Source organism: Carassius gibelio, chromosome A20 (assembly GCF_023724105.1).
Source record: "Carassius gibelio isolate Cgi1373 ecotype wild population from Czech Republic chromosome A20, carGib1.2-hapl.c, whole genome shotgun sequence".
NCBI lineage: Eukaryota > Metazoa > Chordata > Actinopteri > Cypriniformes > Cyprinidae > Carassius > Carassius gibelio.
Genome location: NC_068390.1, coordinates 4780448 through 4795052, shown reverse-complemented (window position 1 = coordinate 4795052; position 14605 = coordinate 4780448). Strand labels below are relative to the sequence as shown.

Genomic DNA, 14605 nt, shown 5'->3' with positions numbered 1-14605 from the left:
TGGTTTTGTTCCTGACTTATAATGCTTTACCGAAGACTGTTGTAAAGGCCTTGTGTGCGCTGTGTTTCAGCATGTTCCACTTCCTACAGCCTCTCTGTTTGATCAGGTCACATGACTGGGTGGGTGGAAAGCGTTTGTGTAATTTTTACCACAGAATGCGATCGCAGGAAGGATCCTCCTGCAGAAAACAGCCGTCAGATCAATCCTGACTCACTGCCAATAATGAAGGCAGAAGTGAGAGGAAACCGCACGAACACATCTGTTAGCACTTACAGAAACATCCAGAGCCGTATCAGTGGAGTTTGTGTAAGTGCTGCTCCTCTGAGAGCATGAAGAACACTGTGCCGCAGCGCTGCTGTTGACGGACACACATCTGCTTCATGAGGCCGTCTCATCCTCACAGAGCTCCAGGATCCACAGCACGACGCCTCGGGCTCTTCCTGGAGATCACAGAGACTTTATGGCATAAGCCAATCCTTCCACTGAGCATTTCCAGCTCTGAGTCCCGCTCATTATCCAGAAGCATGGGGACGCTGGCCGAGACTCACCGTGACTCTGCAGAATCCTCAGGAACATCTGCTGCTCTCTGAGGGACTGGTGCACGGCCGCACAGCTGGCACACATTAGGTCTGACTGGAGGAGGATCTGGATCTGCTGCACGTACAGCTCAGACGGCGTTAGCACAGCTTACTGTAGTCACACAGATGATGTTTCAGTGTCCAGTTTCAGGACTTCAGACACTCACAGGAGCCACCCGAGGAGCCGTGACTGTAGCGCTGTCCCGTGATAAGTTCTCCTGTTGTGCTGAATATCAGAAGCCCTTGTGTTGGGGGTTTAAACTGACCCCAACTGATGTCTATGCAATTCACCAAAAATCAACACTATGGAAATAAAAATACTCATCTACAACCGGAAACCTCTAAAAAATATATATAAAATGAGATATTATGAACCCTACTTAGATTTATTAAGCTCCTCCCTTTGTGTTTTTCGGGTCACTGCATATTTTTATGTTCAAAATTTGCTGCGCAGACACCAACTAAGTTTTTATTTTCAAATGAACATCCGTGAACACTGAAGTGCAAATAACTTAGTATAAATAGTATCTAACATTCTGTGTACTGTGTGTCAATAGCGTCTGCCGTTGTCATGTTTGTTTCTCACACCCTTGTGAGGGTACACCGTACTTCACACACTTATTTATTTTCATGCTGTAACAGACCTGTATCTGAGATCCATAAAACAAACCAGTCATCTCACACATTTTTGACTGTAAACTTTGAATCTTAAATTTATACATTAAATTCTAAAGTTTGTATTTATTTCATACTGTAGTGTTTGACACAAGTTTTATTCGTTTTATTTTTCTGTTTAACACGTGTTGATGTTTTTGGTTGAATTGCATTGCAACCAATGGTAGGAGATTTGTGCAGCTTTCCCAAAACAGACCTAAACAATCAATCTGGGACCGTGACATTTCAAAAGGGACATTTGTGAATCTCATTTGCCCCTGAATGGAACATTTTAGTACCTTAAAGGAACATTTTTGCACCCAAGTTGAAGTTGCACATATTTGTACCTTTCGAAAAGGTTCTGCCCCAGTGACAGCTTTTGGACCTTTCTATATGTTAAATCTTCACATGCAAGGTCCTAAATGAGAAAAAGTCACAGAATTTTAAGAAGAAATAAATAGTTGAACCAGTGTTTCAAATCAAGTGGGGGTCAAATTGACCTGAAACACATTATTAGGTTCAGAAGGTGTGGCAACACAACCTCCAGGCCGTATGGATGAACTCTTTTAACTCCAGCTGTATCAGGGTCTTATCAACACCCGCGCAGCTAACACTGGCCATGTCCACTTCCACATGACGCGCTGAACCTGTAGGGCGATGTTGCCATTCTGTAGAGAGCCAGCGATTGGTGCTCCTCACTGTGTCCGTGTTTGCTTACCTGTTTATCTGCCAGGAACCTTCACCTAAAGCGTGTGTCAACACAGATCAAACACTCTGTTGAACTCACATGTGAGGCAGTGCACGTAACTCCACCTGCTTCACCGCGGACAGAACCAAGGCCAGGATCATGAATGAAGGAGCAACTGTTGACGAACTGGACACTGCATGTCCTGTTCGAAGTCGACCTCCATAAACACAATCAAAGAGAACATCCCACAAGACAACAGCACAGAATAAAGCCCAAGCAGAGGTTTGAGGAGCCTTGGTATAAACCAGGTGTGTCTAACTCAATTCCTGGAGGGCCGGAGCCCTGCAGAGTTTAAACACACCTGATCTTCTTTGAAAACAACGTGGTATGTGTGTTGGAGCAGTGTTGAAACTAAACTCTGCAGGAATTACAACAACTGGTGTCAGACATCACTTCTGCAGAGCACACACACACTGAAGAGAGCTGGACTGGATGATGACATCACTGAATCCAAATGACTCTCTGTTATCGTCCTCTTGCATCACTGACACACTATTTTCCTGTTTGACTCTTTAAAGCTACTTTGACACGACCAGTGTTTTATAAAGCACTATTCAAATACAGGAGACACCAGAGAGCTGTAGACCACTCATGAAAAACACCGCAAACTGATTACAACCATCGATTACAACTATTAGACATCAGCGAATACATTCATTTGAAACTCTTTCATTTTAGCCAACTGAATATTGCTTGTTTCACAGCTAGCCATATTTTAACCATTCATACTTTTTGAATCAGAAAACATTTAGCTGCTTTAATACAGTCCTGTGCTGACAGCAGATAACTCCAGCAGAAGCAGGCAGTAAAGCAGAACCATGACACACAGATAATCCAGTCCACTGAACCCATCTCTGCACTTTCTACTGCTTTCAGACTTTACGCTTGTTTTCAAGTGTGTGTGTGAACGTACAGAACAGACATGAACGGCTGTGTCAATCATTATGAACTTGTTCAGATTCACCATCTTACGGTGATCTCAAATAACCTCATTATTCAGTATAAAAATTAGAATTTATTTAGAACTTAATACAATTTTATTTTAAAAAATCAAGTCTGTATTCAAATTGCATATAAAATGTAATAATATAAACATCCATTTGCATTACTGTTTTAACTTAACTAACGGAAATTGTGATGCATATTTGTCAGTCATACATAAATGAAGTTGATTGTTTTTATTGACTAGTTGCATCTAATTTTTCATTTAAACAATTATATTTTAAAATGCATTAAATTAAATTACTTAGAATTAGAAAAATTCTTAAAACAGATAAATGTTAAAAAAAAAAAGTATGAACACGGTTAACATATGGCTAGCTGTGAAAAAAGCAATATTCATTTTGGTATTTGACACACATTTAATAGTTTAATAGTAATATTGCAGAAATCTGACCTGTTTCATTGATGCATGACTGACAAAGATGCATCAAATGAAATGTATCAGTTTGTGTTAAAATTGTTATGACCATTTTATATGAAACACGTAAACCTTCAATTTAGCAATAAATATAAATAATATTAGTGCTAATAAAAGATGGGTTGTATTTCTTCTGTTGTGTGGGTGTGTGTGTCTCGTACTCTCAGCTCTTGTGTGTTTAGCTGTCATAAATGAGTTGTGTTGAAGCTTTTCTTGACAAAGTGCTTTGAAAACATTGGGTCACTGAGACACGTTTGACCGAGCCAATATCAGTCTGTTGGGAAACATTTCCTTTGGCAGGTGAAGAGCAACTGAACAGCCCAATGACAGTGCAGTGTCCTGTTCGCTCTTATCTCAGCTCAACCTCACCAGCATGAACATGACTGCACTGATAACAGCGTCTGACGTCTGTGGTTCATACAGCTCCGTTCACACAACAGCTCGTCTACAGGACTCACAGTGCAAGTGTCTGAACAAATAACCCATGTCAGTCCTGATTCCTCTTCTCATGAATGCATCACCATCATTACTGATGAAGCACATTTTTAGACTGAATAACACCATCATCAGAATGAGAATGAGCTCATGCTTTGAGTTAAAAACACAAGTATGCCACTGCATTCTGAAACTGCACAAAGCAATGACAGCCTGCGACTGCTCGTACTGATAAGCTACTTCATGAGAAAAACAAGCACTTACAATAAGCATGACAACTAACTAATAATTACTATTCACAGTTAACAAGTCTAATTTCCATATCTGAGAGATAATTGACATTGCTTACAGAAAATAAAGCTTAATGTATTTGACACCCGAACTTTGGCATCACAAGATGATTCAACTTTTAAAAATAGGACTTCTCACTGAAAAATGACAATAATCCTAAAAAGCAAGAACTTTTATTCCTTTATCATACTCAGAAGCACTGTTGGGGAAAGTCTTAATTAAAAGTAATGCATTACGATATTGAGTTACACCATAACAAGACACAAAAGGTCATTGCAAAAGAGGCTGGCTGTTCACAGAGCTCTGTCCAAGCACATTAATAGAGAGGCGAAGGAAAGGAAAAGATGTGGTAGAAAAAAAGTGTACAAGCAATAGGGATAACTGCACCCTGGAGAGGATTGTGAAACAAAACCCATTCATAAATGTGGGGGAGATTCACAAAGAGTGGACTGCAGCTGGAGCCAGTGCTTCAAGAACCACTACACACAGACGTATGCAAGACATGGGTTTCAGCTTCACATTCCTTGTGTCAAGCCACTCTTGAACAACAGACAGCGTCAGAAGCGTCTCGCTTCAAAAAGGACTGGACTGATGCTGAGTGCTCCACAGTTATATTCTGTGATGAAAGTAAATTTAACATTTCCTTCAGAAATCAGGGTCCCAGAGTCTGGAGGAAGAGAGGAGAGGCACACAATCCACGTTGCTTGAGGTCCAGTGTAAAGTCAACACAGCCATATACCAGGAAGTTTTAGAGCACTTCATGCTTCCTGCTGCTGACTAACTTTATGGAGATGCAGATTTAATTTTCCAACAGGACTTGGCACCTGCACACAGTGCCAAAGCACTCACCCATTTTGCAAATATTAGCAGTGTAGCATTATTAAACATACAAAGAGTGCATGTGTCTGCCTATTAATCATATAAAATCAACTATAGATCACAACTGGAATTTATTACAAGCACTAGATGATGGTTTAAAGTGGGTAAACAAATACATCAAAAAATACATACATTTTCAAGTGTAAATGGGTGCTAATTGTACTTCTAATTATATTTTAGGATGCAGCCTATTCTCGTAAGCATTATAGATAGTTTGTTTCTGGTGTAAAACCATGTTTATCTTCATTTAATGCTGTATACTGAGCAGCAGATTATATTAAAATCATTAAATCCATAGATACATATCTGTGGAAAAAATGCACCACCTAGCGTGCAATCGTGAATTAGCAGAAGGTGAACAATCTTTTCACGTTCATCAGGTGATTTGCCTCGCTTTTTCGCATTGCGCTCAGCTTGGAAAGGCTTTAAAAGGTCTTGATCTTGTTTTGGGGGTGTACTAGAACAGGCTCTCAAACTAGGTTGTACGAAAAACACATTATTTTTCTCATATTTTACATTATTACAACACCTCTCTCCCCAGTCTGGCATGAATGGCTTGAATAGTTCCTGTATCAAATGAAGGCCCACCTTCTGAAATACGTAATGTGCTGTGATTGGTTAGCAGGGCCTGTGTGTGTTGTGATTGGCTGCATTTGGTGCCAGCTTCAGTGTAAATATTGCATCATTATTAAATTTGAGCTTAAAGGGATACTCCACCCCAAAATGAAAATGTTGTCATTGATCACTTATTGAGACTGTCCCATAGACTGCCAAGTACACAGCAGTGTCAAGGTCCATAAAAGGTATGAAAGTTATTGTCAGAATACTCCATCTGCCATCAGATGTGCAATCTGGGTTATATGAAGCGACGGGAACACTTTTTGTAAGCAAAGAAAACAAAAATAATGACTTTATTCAACATTTCCTTTGTCAACAGTCTCCTCTGTGTCTCTCCGTATCTCCATATCTTTTCTGTGTCAGCCGCGCCACAAGGATATGCTGTTTTCTTTCAAATCAAAGCTAAATACACATAGATACAGCACAACCTTGTGGCGCAGAAGATACATGAAGAGACATTCTCTAGTCTTCATTCTGAATGGAGGTGGATGGAGTTATGAGGTTTTGCTGACAGGTCAGCTGAGGATCCAATGACATTACGAGGTTTAGTCACAAGCTCTTTTGAATGCTTTGGTCATTGGTTAAATGATTTAAAATAATAATAACAAAATATAAGTATTTTTTTTATTTTTCCACGACACCTGTCAGGGCACATTAATGGTTGGGAAACACTGGTGTAGAGTGTGGGATGTGACTCTTATAACAGGGCAGCTCACTGACACTCACAGACAGTCAGATACAGAAAAGACAAACAGTCGCTCAATGCTGGAACAACAGAGTCACGCTTGTTTTGCTTACACAGGCCTCATGGACTGCAAGTGTTTGAAGAGCAATTTAAAGGACTTTAAATGGATGTTGGCCTTGCTAAACGGTTGCTAAAGTGCTCTGAATGGTTGCTAAGGTTGCTAGAGTGAGTTTACAGCAGGTCTTGTGTGCCTTTTGTTTGAACTGATTGACAAACATGAGACTCTGAACATTAGACAAGTATATGCTACAAGTCAAAGTCAAACTAATTTGTACAGCCCTTTCCACAAAACACAGTTTCAAAGTAGCTTCAAATAAAATCATGATGATCATAGGGCCCTATGATTTCTGTGATGCCCAAATTGCAGACAGAATCACCATAAAACCAGAATTTACAGTATAACGCAGAATGCCACGGAATTTGTCAAATTTAGGATGAATAAATCAAAAACTTGCAACAAACAAACAGAGTTGTTAACGGTCTTACAATGACAGCTGTCAGTGAAAACCTTATTTCTGAAGTGTTTCTGATAAATTTGGGACAAAGATGGACCTTCGAATAGGACTTAAGTATTGGATGCCATGGAGGGATGTATAAAAGATTACAGATCACAATGCAAACAGGAGAATTATGTTACAGTCGTCATGATTGCAATGGTAACATCCCGGATCAACACAGGATAACTGAAATTAGTGTTACAAGTACTCCAACCATTAAACCGATGCATGCTTTGGATCTTCCAATGTTTCTCTATGGCGCTGAAACCTAAAGATGTCTGAGTTCCATGCCCTGTGCAACTGATACTCGACTGCCACTGGTTCATCTATGTTTTAGGGGAGGGGCTTACTGATTGGCAGACCAATCACAACAGTGATGCGGGAGTCCCGCCTCCCTCATATATGGCTGCTATCGTCCCTACCTCATTCTGGTTCTTCTCACCATGAAGATCTTATTGGGAAGCTATCCTCAGCAGATCATGTAAAGGGTAGCCAATAAACTGTTCAAGGATGAGCCGAATGTGGTTGCTTATTTGGGGAATGTGCAAAGTTAAAGTTAATATTTTCTTTCTGCTTTTCTTTCTCTAGATCTTTTGTAGTGGGGACCAGCATGTCAATGCATGTACCTTCTCAAGCAGCTGCTTTCTGTGAATTATTCCCTCACGTTATGTGCTGTGAAGGATCGGTATGCTCAGGTAGTGGACCAGTTGTGGGAGAGGTTCTGCCCAAACTGCTGTAGATGGAATACTCACTGCCCTGTATTCTTCTCTCTGGCGAGAGAAGGTCAATCTATGGGTGTGGATTACATGTTTCCTCCACTAAGTTTGATCGTACCGACTCTAAAAAGAGTAAGAGAATGCGGGAAACTGTGGCTGATGTGATATCGGCCTCCTTTTGAGCAGATATATAAAACTGATTTTAAGCTCCTGTCAAAACGCGCAAAATGGGTGAGTAAACTTCATGCTTTGTTGGTTCAAGTATTGCTATTTGTTATGGATTTCGCGAGTAACTCTCAAAACTAATCCAGCATTTGTGCCTAAAGTCAGCGAGTCAGCTTTTGCCTGTAGACAGGTGGATTTACTGGAAGAAGAAGAGAGGCTTCATTGCTTGTGCCCTGTCCGTGCATTGCATCTCATGGGCTGATTTTCATAAGGGTAAACATATTTCTTGTCAGTGCCTGTCTCACTGGGTAGTGGATGCTATCACACTGGGTTATAATAGCATAGGTCTTTGGGTTGAGGGCTCATAGTACCAGAGGTTTGGCCCCCTCGTGGGCATTATTTAAGGGCATTTCAATTCAAGACATTTGTGCTGCGGCAAGCTGGGCTTCACCACACACTTTTGCAAGATTTTATGAGCTCATTATAGAGCAGTCATTGGCTCATTCCATCCTAAGTGTGTACAAACAAACAAACAAACACTTGTACAGAGGATGCTTTGTTTTTCACTTCTCCGTTCTATTCTGTGAATAGTGGAGGGCTTGTGTTGGTTGACATGCCATCCGTGGACAGCATATCTGCAATAAAGGAGTTGTCTATATCCCATAGTAAGATACTTCACTCCTGTAATAAGTGAACCGGGGTTACGATAGTAACCAAAAGTTTAATTTACTACACACATACTGAAGAGGATGTGATACTCACTGTGTTTTCAACATCTGCAATAATAATACTAACACTGAAAATAATAAAACTATTACTCAATAATCAATACAATAATCTCTTTCTATAATAATAGTTATTATTCTATAACAATAATTTATTCCATATTTCAACACTTCAGTTTGTTTAATTTCCATTTGATTAAATAATAAATTACATTATTTTGTGTCTTTATTTGATTTATATAAAAACATTTCATAGGGCCCTATTGTTGTAATAATAAGAATAAATTGTTTTTTATGAATTTAATTAACTAAGACACACTAAGACTTTTTGATAGCTGACTGCATTAAAATGAAATCCAGAAAATTTCAAATAAAAAACACAGAATTTGGTAAAAATAAAACCAATTACATAGGGTGCTAATGAAGTTAATGTTTATAATATCTTACTATCTTCATGCCTTATAGATGCATTCAGCAAATTAGAGCTGGATGATAATATAGTTTATCTTTATGCAACAATATAAACAATCAAGCAGCTGAGATTTGCTATGTAGCATGTATGTGTGCTATGTATAAAGAGTTGGATTCCCATGCATATATAACATTTCATATGGAGACTACACTAAACTGTACAAGGAACCCCAGCTTGTACCATCAGCTGCATTTGCTCTTGTGGTTAATGGAGTGACAGATGGCAGACTGGAAACTGACCTCTGAGTGCTGCTGGCATGAGCTGACAGCGCTGTGTTGATGTGCACATGGACAGCTGGACATGACGCAATCCTCCGCCAGCATTACACAGGAAACGTTTAATGAATGAGCGAAGACAGCCGGTCTGATGGACAAACTCCTGATTGCACTATTCTAATCAGACCGAGTCTGCTAATTGAAAATGTGAAGGCAACTTACAATGGCAGGAAAGCTTCACAGCTATATTTACTCTGTTGTGTTATCGACTTTAACACATTTCAGCTTAAAGCACTTCAACCACTCTGAGGACAAGACGTTTTATTAAAATCACAATGTCCTTGCATGCCTCTGCTCAACAATAGGGCTTCTGCAGGATCTCGGGACTTAAATTAATTGAATGCAATACTTCAATATGGTTTCTAAATGTAAACGTGAATATGAATATGGAACCACTACACACAGAATGTGGAAACTCTTACTGTATCTTTGATGACACTGCAGAAAAGGTGCTGTTCATCCTCACTTTTATTTTTCAGTGCAAATGCCCTAAGGTTCAAAATACATTTATGAAGAAACAAAATTACATAAAATAAGTCATTTTCTGAGAAATTGATACAAAAAAAATAAATAAAATAAAAACTTCCAATAGACTTAATCACCTGTTTCACACGTTTTCATTCCCAATGACAGATTTGTTCTTGTTTTAAGCATAAACTCACTTCATTTTATTCAACTCAGAAAACATTTAGCATCTCAAGTACATCTTGATTTATGAACATTTGCATGTCTATATTGGAAAAAAAGACAAAAATACTGAGAAAGACATTATTTTCTTTGCAATGAATGCAACATTTAATGCCAAGACTTTATGAATTCAAGACTTTCTGCTCTGATTTAAGAGTTTTTAAGGCCTTCAATTTGTCTTTTTGATGCGGTTTTAAGACCTGAAGAACCCTGTAGTCAAATGTGTCAAGGAGCATGAGCTGCTATCAGAGCACCATTAATCTCAACCGTAATATGCAATCAGACGTAGATGAGTCAGAGCACTAACTTTCATAAAGACTCATCTGAAAGATGGAACAGAACTGCTGTAAACATGATAACATCCCACACATGCATGGCTTCTCCTATCTTCTCCTGCAGATCACACCACAGACAGCAGTACAAACACTAAAGACTTTCCTGCCAACATCAGTCAAAAGTGTAGTAAAAATGTGTCCGCTGCCACTTGAGATCTGAGTAAATGAGTGATCTAAGGGGTAAATGAATCATGACAGAAACACTGGTGAGAAAGTGAGACATGCACCTCATTGACAGACTTTGATCGAACAAAACTGATCATTTTGGTTGCAGTTTGATGTCAAAACTGACTCATTTCAGCAGTGGCAGTGCTTTTGAATATTTGGTCTAAACTGAGACTGAGTCTGTACTAGAAACTGGAAACTTATGAAAATTAACCACGGTTTTACAACAAATAAAACCAATAAAACATGGTAACTATAGTTAGGCCATGGTAACCACAAATCAAGCATGGTTTTATTACACTGTTATACAAATGGTAACCAATAAGCCAGAAAAATAGTTACTACACTTTTACTACAATAAAATCATGGTTCATTTTCTTAAGGGAACTGAAAGGTCGAAGTGTTTTCTCACTTTTATTTCTGCTGGGCAAAACAATTATTTAACATCTGGATGAACAGAGGGGAATGATGTCACAACATGCATTTGATCAACGCTTGGTATATTTTAAGGGTTGTGTCTATAAGAAAAAAAACTGAACTGAACTGAACTGAGCTGAGTTTGGAAAATAGGTGCAAGCTGCTAAACATTCACTGCAGTGAGACTGCGCCAGCGAGCCCCGGGTCCCCGATCCGATTTCCCGACACTAAACCGCACAACTTTCTCTATGACATTGTTTCGAAAGCAGGCGAAGAGGTGTAATGTTTCGCTGTGCTGTTGATCATACAGTCAGCCGGGGGACATACAGTAACCGCAAGCCCTCACACACACACACACACACGCACACACACACACACACACACGCACACACACACACACGCACACGCACACGTGGAGCGCCTGCGTTACCTGTTTTAAAGCGCAGGTCTTCGTCCCTCTCGGAGCCGAACTCTTTCAGCAGAGACACGAACAAGATGCCGAACGCGTTCTGGATGCCGAACACCGAGCCGTTGCACCACATCGAGGCCAGCATCACGACCCACCCCCAGCCGCCCTCCGGGGGCTCGAACTCCCGTGGCGTCTTCTCCTCGCTCGCGGAGACTTGATGGTCGCCGTTCTCCTGCTTCTCCGGCTCGTTCGCGTCCTGCGGCGGCGCTGTCGCCTCCGGGGCGTCTGGAGCGGGTTCGGTCTGCGTCTCGGTCATGCTGCTCCGGTCTGCGGTGTGAGAGCGAGTGCGTCAGTGAGCTGAGGATCTTACACTACCGACTGACTGACTTCTGCTGCTGCAATAACCATAAATACAGCTCGGGAGCGGGGGCGGGGCTACAGACCCACCGTCGGAGCCGGATCAGATGGAGAGGTTCTGATGGACGCGACGCGCGCGGGAACGCTGCAGCTGGACGCACTCACTCAAGCTGTCAATCACACTGCTGAATAAAATCGAGATCATCTGCAGCCTCTCAGACTGAGTGTTGAGGACAGTGCCTGCATCATTCAGCACGCGCCACTGTCCTCTGCTGTCCGCGCGCCGCACGCGCACACTGACACTGACACGTGCTCTGACCGGTGAACACAACAGAACCACGAAACCACAGCTCACTGCTGCCTGACAGATCTCACTGGGTCTGCTGTGCAATACTGTAGGCCTCATCCAGACACATAAAAGCCTCTTTCTATAGAAAACAAGTTTATATCACGCTGGTCTGTTTCCCATACAGACTGTCAGTTTGTTTGTTTACTAAAAAATAGTTTACTCATAAATGAAACACTAGAGCCATCTGAGATGTAGATGAGTTTGCTCTATCATCAGGTTTGTAGAAATGTAGCATTGCATCAGTGTCTCATCAATGGAAGCTCTGCAGTGAATGGGTGCCGCCAGAATAAGTCCAAACAGCTGATAAAAACATCACAATAATCTACAAGTAATCCATAGCACTCCAGTCCATCAGTTAAAGGGATAGTTCAACCAAAAATGAAAATTATGTCATTAATAACTTACCCTCATATTGTTCCAAACCCGTAAGACCTCCGTTTATCTTCAGAACACAGTTTAAGATATTTTAGATTTAGTCTGAGAGCTCTCAGTCCCTCCATTGAAGCTGTGTGTACGGTCTACTGTCCATGTCCAGAACAACCTGTCCTCCAACCAATACGCTTGTATAGGTCGTTTGTCCAAATCCCTGAAATACGACCCATCAGACCATATACTACAATTGCGCCCCTATCGGCAAAAGGGCGTTTTCATATTAATGTTTTGTACTCTTTTATTTGCCCTCTGGTTTGTGTTTCGTGTAGCTCAGTTAGTAGATTATTGCGTTATACCTTAATGTGTAATCATGCTATCATGGGTTCAATCCCAGGAACGGACGTGCACGAAAATGTATATGCTCAATAAATCATAATTTAGCATGATTTCTGTGAGGGTTAGGTTTAGGGGTGGGGTTAGGTGTGGTCATTCGAACCAATAAGCCATCTACAGTAGTAAAATATGTAGGAAATACTGTGAGATCGGTGTAAAACACCCACACATTGCATTTAAATAATGGTGCGTTTTGATTGGTAATGACGTTATACATCAATTCATGACGACAGACGCAACGCCATACTGTCATTACTTTTACGCCCGCTAGAGGGCGCTTAACTGTGAAGCGTAAATATAGGTCGTAATAAATGCTTGCACAAACGACCTATATGGTCGTTTTTTGTTGGAGGACAGGCTCATCGAAAAAATACATTTTGGTTCAAAAATAGCAAAAACAACGACTTTATTCAGCATTGTCTTCTCTTCAAGACACAGCAGTTTGTGATATCCGGTTAGGGAGTGTCAGCCACATTAAAAAAGTTAACAGCTTAAGTCATTTGTGGATTAATGCGTATTAGAGATGCGAATCGTTTAAAACGATTCAGTTCGATTCGGTGAACTGGTTCAAAAAGATCCGGTTACATCGAATGATTCATTCGCGAACCGGATATCACAAACTGCTTTGTTTTGAACTCTCTCACAACAGACACGGAAGAGAAGACAATGCTGAATAAAGTCATAGTTTGTGTTATTTTTGGACCAAAATGTATTTTCGATGCTTCAAAATATGATGTCACAAGGACTACTGTGATGATGTTTTCGTTACCTTTCTGGACATGGACAGTAGACCGTACACACAGCTTCAATGGAGGGACTGAGAGCTCTCGGACTAAATCTAAAATATCTTAAACTGTGTTCAGAAGATAAACGGAGGTCTTACGGGTTTGGAACGACATGAGGGTGAGTTATTAATGACATAATTTTCATTTTTCAGTGAACTAACTTGTCTGAAAGTCTATTCTTTAGCGCTGAAGTTTTCTAAGCGCGTGAACGCTCCATCACGTGAAATGCGCCTGGACAGAGAATGTAGTGCGCTGCTCAGTTGTTCGCGCGCTCAGGGATGACGAGAGAAAACGCTGAGACCCTTTTCTTTACTTTTGTGTGCGTTTTATGAAAAGCAAGTAAGTTTTTACTACTGTTGCATGCTTGTACTGCATTGTGATGAATGTTTGAGATTCATGTATGTTCATGCGAACTAGTTTTATTTGTTGAACTGCGTGACTAATTAGTGTAGTCATGATGCCAGAGGGTGATATAATATGCAACATGTTTCCTGTGTGCAATAATTAGCCCTCTATATGTCGATTTAGACTTTATTTGTGTTAGTTATTTAGCGATATGCTTCTGTGTTTCAGTGCAGTGCATTTACTGTTTATTTGGTGCTATCTGCATCGAGTGTTATAGTGATACAGTCTCAGGCTGCATAGCCAATTAAAGGTGCAGCGGTATAGATATTAAAAGGTATAATAGTAACATATTTTGTTGCACTGTATTAACATAAATTATTATTTATGTACTGTACTGTTGTGAATTATGACAATGAGCATAGTATAGTATTCCTTTATTTGTTTATTAATCAGTTATTCTTACCATTGCATTATTTCTTTTTCCTTTTCTCTCTGTTTAGATCACATAGACACTTATAAGAACTTGTATATTGGCATCCTGATCTTGAAAATAAAGCTGATAAAAGGATTCTCTGGCCGGAATCTTTCTGTAGTGCTCCCATCCTAAACGAACCACTAGTCCATACTTTACATTGGTCCTTCGAGCCGGATTTGGGTTCCACCGACACTATGGAGTCAGCAACTGATGGTCAGCAACAGGAGTCATCGGACAGACCCAAGAGAGACCCTCGTCCACCTGCACATTTGGCCCAGTACGAAGTCAATTTTCTGCC

At 40.4% G+C, this 14605-nt stretch overlaps 1 protein-coding gene across 1 annotated transcript in view; it reads right to left on the bottom strand.

Annotated features, from left to right (window-relative positions):
• Positions 1 to 11780, bottom strand: part of LOC127938297 (monocarboxylate transporter 10) — a 32539-nt gene extending 20759 nt beyond the window's left edge. The window contains exon 1 of the mRNA XM_052534809.1: positions 11253 to 11780. Coding sequence (XP_052390769.1) covers positions 11253 to 11547 — 295 coding nt within the window. The 5' untranslated portion in view covers positions 11548 to 11780. The remainder of the gene's footprint in view (positions 1 to 11252) is intronic.
• Between the last annotated feature and the right edge of the window lie 2825 nt (positions 11781 to 14605).